The sequence below is a fragment of the Sorghum bicolor genome, chromosome 9 (genome assembly GCF_000003195.3).
Source record: "Sorghum bicolor cultivar BTx623 chromosome 9, Sorghum_bicolor_NCBIv3, whole genome shotgun sequence".
NCBI lineage: Eukaryota > Viridiplantae > Streptophyta > Magnoliopsida > Poales > Poaceae > Sorghum > Sorghum bicolor.
In genome coordinates this window covers 52,017,619-52,025,328 of record NC_012878.2, presented here as the reverse complement: position 1 = coordinate 52,025,328, position 7,710 = coordinate 52,017,619, and the positions used below count along the sequence as shown (strand labels likewise).

The 7,710-nt window shown below is 46.7% G+C and overlaps 1 protein-coding gene across 1 annotated transcript; it reads right to left on the bottom strand.

Annotated features, from left to right (window-relative positions):
• On the bottom strand, positions 3,485-5,380 carry LOC8072549 (fasciclin-like arabinogalactan protein 4). Its single transcript, XM_002439877.2, has one exon. It carries the CDS (start codon positions 5,111-5,113, stop codon positions 3,806-3,808), a length of 1,308 nt encoding a protein of 435 aa, XP_002439922.2. The 5' UTR covers positions 5,114-5,380; the 3' UTR covers positions 3,485-3,805.

Sequence of the window (7,710 nt, the reverse complement as noted above, 5' to 3'; positions counted from 1 at the left end):
ATGAGTTAAAAGCTGTAACCATTTGAAGGACTTAACTCGCAATTTTGTTTTGTAGTAAGCTATGGTTACTGTACTTTACACGGTTTATTTGGTTTTCTTTGTTTTTTTATCACCCATCACATCGAGTGTTTATACACATGTATAAAGTAGTAAATATATATTACTTGTAAAACTAAAACAACAACTAAAATATAATTTGCGAGACGAATTTTTTGAGCTTAATAGTCCATAAATAAACACTAATTGTTAAATAAAACAAAAATACTATAGTAATTATTAAATTTTATCACCCCAACCAAACACCCTTTAAGATAATCATCATTTAGAAGACAGGTCTGCCTTGTCCCGGTGTCCCTCGCGGAAATGAAGGTGGATGCGCCGTAAGGGCACTCACAATGCAGACTCTATCATGGAGTCTAAAGTTATTTATTACCTCGAACAATGTGGACTTGGAGTCTAAATAAGACTTGAAGTCTTATTTTTTCTACCTCTTTTTTCAATAAATATGCTGCCACATCAGCAAAATACCATAAATAATATGTAATTAATTGTCTTGGACTCTATGATAGAGTCTTGCATTGAGAGTGCCCTAATATTATTACACACACTTCGACACGTGTGACGTGTGCGACCCAGGATACGGACTATGGTACAGCTACACAGACGTAGTCACGTAGACGGCCCCAAGATGTTCACTGTGCCGCTGTGCGTACCATCTGTAAAAAACTTTCCCATTATGTTTCTGCACGTGCTACACATTACTGCTGTCAACTTGTACAGTAAACAAACTAGCACTTTTCCGGTGTCTGGTTTCGACGCTACAGAGTGGGTTAGCACAGGCACACGTACGGCATCGTATAATGCAGTTGCAAATTTGTCCAAGCAGTGAAGTCTCTCGTCGCCGCCGCTTTGCACGCGAACGTGACAAGCAGCACAGTGGGGACGGATCGATCATCAGTTCCGAGGAAGCGGGATCATACCGCCATTTTCCTTGTGCTACAAACTACTCACTCCAAAGAATGCAACGGACAGAACCGATCAAAATTATTCAAGTCTAACAACATTTATAATAAAATAGTATTGATTTATGTTTTTAAATAAATTTATTACGAAAGTATATTTTATAAAAAATCTAATAGTATTTATTTTATATCATGAATGTTAGAACTTATTTGGATCTAAAAGGTTTTTTGGATTTTGACACTGTAACACTTTTGTTTTTATTTGACAAATATTGTCCAGTCATCGAGTAACTAGGCTTAAAAAATTTGTCTAGCGATTTACAGAAAAACTGTGTAATTAGTTTTCGTTTTCATCTATATTTAATGTCCTATGCATTTGCCTCAAGATTCGATGTGACGGAAAAAATTTAAAATTTTTTTGGTTTTTAGGGTGAACTAGTATATTTTTATATAAATTTAGTTAAATTTTAAATGGCTTGATATTTTGAAATAAATAAGAATTATATTTTTTTAGACGGAGAGAATAGTTTTATAGTTTTTAAGACGTAAAGGCAAGGTATGACAATGCGCCACCGCTTGGACGCCTAGGCGCCCGCCTTACTCGTCTAGACGAGCATTTTGCAAGGCGCTGGGATCACCTAGACGACGCTTTAAAAACTATGAGTAGTCCATAAGTGTTTGGTTCTATTCACTTGAGCTTATGAATCAAGTCATTCAGTAATAATTTTCTCATATAACAAATCAGCAAACGGTATTAGAACAAACAAATGGACCGTGCGCCCAGGAAGAGCTCTGCTCATCGCCGGACGCTGGAGGGCAGGCGAAGCACGATGGACTGGACTGCTGGAGCCGTCACACGCCGCAACCGGACGAAACACGGGTCCAAACGAATTTCTCCGTTCCAGCGCGGCGGCAAGCGGCATGGGCCCCAGGCCCAGCTCACGCGCGACGATCTGACGAGCCGCCAACTGTACCACCTGCGCTGCTGTTCTGCCAGGCTCTCGCATTCCGAACCGATAAGCCTGCCTGCCTGCCTGCGTGCGTGCTGCGTCTACTCTCTCTTGTTTTCCACGTAGAAGCGCCAATGGGTCCTCCCAACTGGATTCAGTCTTTGCTGCCACCTGTAGTTGCAGCTGTAGGTAACGCTTGCTGCTGCGTTCTGTATGGATGTATGTACTATAAGGAAGCTCTCCCTTGGCGAGCGAGCATGTTTCCATGTGTCCCTCCTCCCTGCCTGATGTTAGCAACTCATGGTCTGGATGATGGATCGGCGGCCACACTGAACTCCACTCCCAATCGAGTTCTTTCTTGCAGGCGCCAAAGATCGAGAGGGGGGGCGCTCTGACTTGTCGTAGTAGGCGAGGCGAGGCGAGGCGAGGCCAGGGCCCGCCCATGTGGCGGAGGTCCTGTTGTGGTTGTGGATGGATGAGTGGATGATGTCCCCGCCGGGGAGGGTAGGGAAGGGAGGGAGGGATCCAGAATTCCAGATGCCAATGCAGTAGAGAGGTCCAGCTGGGACTGAGAGCCATGCTTGTATGTTGGCTTCGCGGTGAATGATTCCCGCAATCACACACACAAGCTCGTTCCTCGTCATGAAATCACACTCACGCACTCCGTCCTCCAATCATACAGACAGCCCATCCACGATCGATTTCACTCCAATGGCCAGACGTGAACGCCTTAGCTCAGGAACAACTAAAATCATCGATTATACCATAATAATAACAACAGACAGTAGTAATAATAAGTAGAGTAACAGGACACTAGCTAGTCCTGCAGCTCCAACGGCTGATGGCTCGGTGGACCGCTCGTCCCCGGCCGTTTTGGAACGCCAGACTTTACAGTGCATGCCGTTCCCTTCCGGCGTTCCAGCCGGGTCCCAAACGGACGCAGCAGTTCCTTTCCTCGTCCTCGCCATCGCCATGAAACATGTCAGGGAAAATCCATCGCCATCACCAGCCTTCATATCAGACCACAATGATGCGTCAGGCGGCTCATGATGGAGCGCAAAAAGATGGGGGAAGATTTTCGGCTCCTTCCCCCTCTTCTCCGGCGCTCCTGCATTGCACGCACTGCACTGGAGCCGGAATTCCTGCCGGGGGCGTGCCGTGACGTGGCGAGCGACAAGAAGCAGACGCGCGGGTGCCAGCCAGAGCACGGGGTGGCGGACTGGCGGGCGGTACACGTCTGGCGATGCGACGCCAGCGAAAGGCGATCGAATCTAGCCGGGGGCGCGCTGACGGCTGGCGCCCTGCGCCTGACGGCCGCGGCCCCACCCCTCGCCCGCCAGCTCACTGCCAGCCACCCACCACCACCACCGCTCCCCTCACCGTCCGGTGAGCATTGGATGCACTGCAGCTCTTCCTCCTCCTGGTGCTGCTACCTCCTCCCACACCCACCAGCTCTCCACGCTTCCAATTCATCAGAGCAAAAATGGAGCTGAAGCAGCTGCAATGTACTAGCACACGAATAACAGTTTTGATGGTAAAAGCAATGTAATGTCGGCTGCGATATGGGACAACTGGAGCAAAGGAATGCAATGGATTTTGATTGGATTTTTACAGGGCGGTACTGTTATTCCCCTTTTGATGAAGGCCAATAACCAATTCTGTTTTCTTCTTACTTAAAAAGGTTGCTTTGCTGCATTTTTCTTTTGTTTTCGCAGCTCAATCTTCTTCTCCCTCACCTCACTTCATCTCCCTCCCAGTGTACACATTCTAGCAAAACCCAAATAAGAAAAGAAAAAAAAGACAAGAGAAAAACAAAAAGAAAAAGAAAAAAAGGCAAAAATTGAGCACAAGAGGAATGGCAATGGAGATGGACTGACCAAGTCGTCCCGGATCTCATACCAGATGTGGAAGTAGATACACCAATGCTATACACCACCACCACCCGATTCCGATCCCTCGCGCCGACGCCGTGTCGTAGTCTTGCCCGCCGCCGCCGCGGAGCGCGGGCGGGGAGGAGAGCTTTGTCGGCGGCGTCCGCGCGCTCTCGGAGGCCTCCGGGGCTGTCGCGGCTGGCGGGGGCGACGACGCGGCGGCGGTGGCGGCAACGATGGAGGAGTCGTCGCCGCCTCCGCCGCCGCTTGCTGTGCGGGTGAACATCTCCTTGGGGAGGAGGACCTTGGAGACGGCGAAGACGGCGACGGGGTTCTGGTCGAAGACGGTCCGCGTGATGGTGGCCTGCACGACGCCCGTGTCGATGGCGACCGAGCCGTTGGCGCGGGTGATGTTGAGGGTGAAGCGGCCGGCGTTGCTGAACTCGGTGGCCAGCGTGGGCTGGACCGGGTTCACGATCGACTCCAGCGACCCCAGCGGGTAGTAGGAGTGGAGCACGTGGAAGCGGAGCACCACGGCCTTGCGGTCGGCGGGGAGCGACTGCAGGCGGTCGCCCGCGGGGAGGCCCGCGAAGGCGTCGTCGGTCGGGGCGAATACCGTGATCCCGGCGCCGCGCTCGTCGTCCTCGAACTCGGCCGCCACCCCCGAGGCCTCCAGCATCGACGCCGCCACGTTGAAGGCGCGCGCGTCGGCGAGTACGCGGGTGATGTTGACGGCCGCGGGCGGGCGGGACTCGGACGCCGCGAGGTCGAACCCGGTGGGGACGATGAGGCCGCTCACCGCCAGCACGCTCAGGTTGTACGGCACCGCGGTGATGGCGCCGAGGACGGTGGCGTTCGAAACGGGAGACGGTGCTGGCGAGCGGACGACGGCGAGGGAGGCGCCCGCGGCGGTGACGTTGATGGCGCCCAGGTCCGCGGGGGCGCGGCCCGTGGTCTGGAACAGCGTGGTCACGAGCTTCCCGGAGGCGGGAAGGCGGCGGAGGTCGGCGGGGGCGAGGTACTCGAGGAGGACGTGGTAGCGGAGGACGTCGGCGAGGTCGGCGCCCGACGCGGCCGCGAACGCCGACGGCGACTGCGGGAGGTTGCCGTTCGGCACGGCCAGCAGCGTCAGCGACGACCGCCCCGCGAGCTCCGCCAGCACGGGGCTGGACGCCAGCAGGCGCGTGAAGTCGCTGAGGTCCGGGAACGCCGACAGCACGCCCGTGACGTTGACCGCGACGGCCGCCGGCGTCGGCGACGCTGCAGACGCCGCGGCGAGAGCCGCCGCGAGGAGTACGAGGCAGGAGACGGGAGGGATCTGTCTCCGCATCTCGCCGCCACTACTGGAGTGAGCGAGCACTCGAGGCTGGGAGCGACAGCGAGTGAGGTGGTGAAGCACTGAAGCTCCTCCAGATGCGGGGTGGTGAGCGGAAGGGATCGAATATTTTATTTCGATTTTGTCAGTACAGTGCCTTTTTTCTAACGAAAAATGCTGGGTGGTATTATTTTATATCCGGGATGGATATTTAAGCTCTTTGACAAATGATAAAGTGTTTTTAAGTGAAGAGTTAAATTTAACTAATAATTAGTTAGTAAATTATTTGCGAATTTAGATTTAAAATTTGCATCGGTAAATTTATATTTAAAATGTATTTTAAGATACCATGATTCAGTTCATTTGTTTGGCTGAAAAGTTTTAGTAGAAAATACTATTCCCTAATTTATTTTAAAAAAAATATTATTAAATAAAACTCGTTCGTTTGTAGTTATGATTGAAAGTACTGTTGAAGCTCAAGTAAATAGATTAATCCTTTTTTTCTTTAGTCAAATAAACTTATTATTTTTGAACATAGGGTGCTATACCGCCAGCCGCGATGTGATTTGTGTTTTCATGAAATTTAGACCTTGTTTACTTCCGAAAAATTTTGAGAAATTGATACTGTAGTATTTTCGTTTGTATTTAACAAACATTGTCCAATCATATACTAACTAGGCTCAAAAGATTCGTCTCGTCAATTCTGACCAAACTGTGCAATTATTTTTTATTTTCGTCTATATTTAATACCTCATGTATGTGTTTAAAGATTTGATGTGACGGGGAATGTGAAAAAATTTGCAAATTTTTTTGAGAAGTAAACAAGGCCTTATGGCGTGAGGATCCTGGTGGGTAGCTTGGACTGTAGTATGTGCAGCAGCAGCTAGGCAGCTAGCAAAATAGCAAGGCTGGCCACCAGCTCTAGCGCAACGATGCACAGCTCGGCGGACGGGCCTTCTTTTCTCCCGTTAAGCTTTTCACTTGTCACGCTTAAAGATGGCAATGGGTACTCGACACACGAAATCCGATAGGTTTTTCTCTATTAGGGTGAGGATATGGGTCAACTTCGTTACCCGTGAGTTTGTTAACGAGGCAAAAGCTAGACCCAGCGGGTTTATGGACATGGATCTGAGTATGTAGTACCCAAACCCGCAAACTCATGGGTTTTTTAAACCCAGTTCACCATATCATCACACAATATAATTAGTACATAAAGTACAAAATGCAAGAAAAATAAACGAAATAGAGAACATGCAAGCTCCATACTTTTTTAGCAGAAGCTCCTTATGTGAAAGTTGCAGCTAGCTAGCGCGTTTTAGTGCATGCACTCAATTCATCTGGACTCAAAGATATGACAGATGTTGGCACCGAGCATTAGCAGGTCATGCTAGAGGTGAGTGTTCTATCATAACTCGCAAATTTCTAGTGCGGAGGTGTAATAACACATAACATGAATCCCACCTTGCCAATTGATTCAACTTTAAGTATTTTGGTGAGTTATAGAGTAGACTTGCTCATTTGATTAGATGACCATCTTATGACATGTTGTGACGGGCATAGGCAACCCGTTAAATACCCGTGACCCGATGGGCATGGGTTTGGACACAAAATCAAACACGTGACGGGTCATAGGTTTTTTAGTGGGCATATTTTATATTAATGGGCATGGGTTTGGGATGGCAAAACCCAGCGGATTTGTACCCGTTGCCATCTTTAGTCACACTGAAATCTTTCACACATAAAACATTAAATATAAATATAAATATAAATATAAATATAAATATAAATATAAATATAAATATAAATATAAATATAAATAAAAACTAATCATATAGTTTATCTATAAATAACAAGACAAATTTTTTAAGCTTAATTAGTTTATAATTGGACACTAATTACTAAATAAAACGAAAATTTATAGTAGCTAAACTTTTCGAAACGTCTACGTCTATAACTGGGTCTCGCAAAAAAACAAAGTCTTACTTTATCATATTGAAATCTTAACACATGTATAGAGTATTAAATATAATTTGAAAAAAGTACCTAATTACACATATTACATCTAATTTATGAGATGAATCTTTTAAGTTTAGTTAGTCCATAACTGATAATATAGTGTTAACGTAACACAAGTGCTATTGATGAATTAATTAGACTTAATAAACTTGTCTCGCGGATTATCGACGGATTCTGTAATTTATTATTTTATTAGAATCTGAACACTCCGTGTGATATCATGATACCCCAAAACTCACTCTGCCTTATTTTTCTTCTTGTAAAAAACCTATCTCAGTTATCCACAACAATGCACAATACAATATAGATTATGAGAAAATGAAGAGAACAAGGACATATGAGTGGTCATGTTCTAGTGTCATAAGGCAATTTCTAATTAGATATAAAAAAGAGGTAAAATACATTTCATCTAGATGAAACCCCACGATGTTATTTTCAAGTCTTAATCTGTCATAAAATCAAATACAAATGGTGCAAATAAAACACAAGAAATAAAAACTATGTGGCATACTTGAAAGAATCCATTCAGATTAATCTAGATGAGTATAATTAACCAAAAATACAAGTATCCATTGTAGGATTAAGATGGCGGACTA

Bases quoted from the DNA above. Each gene is read 5' to 3' on its own strand.
- LOC8072549 (XM_002439877.2), bottom strand. From the start codon at position 5,113: ATGCGGAGACAGATCCCTCCCGTCTCCTGCCTCGTACTCCTCGCGGCG.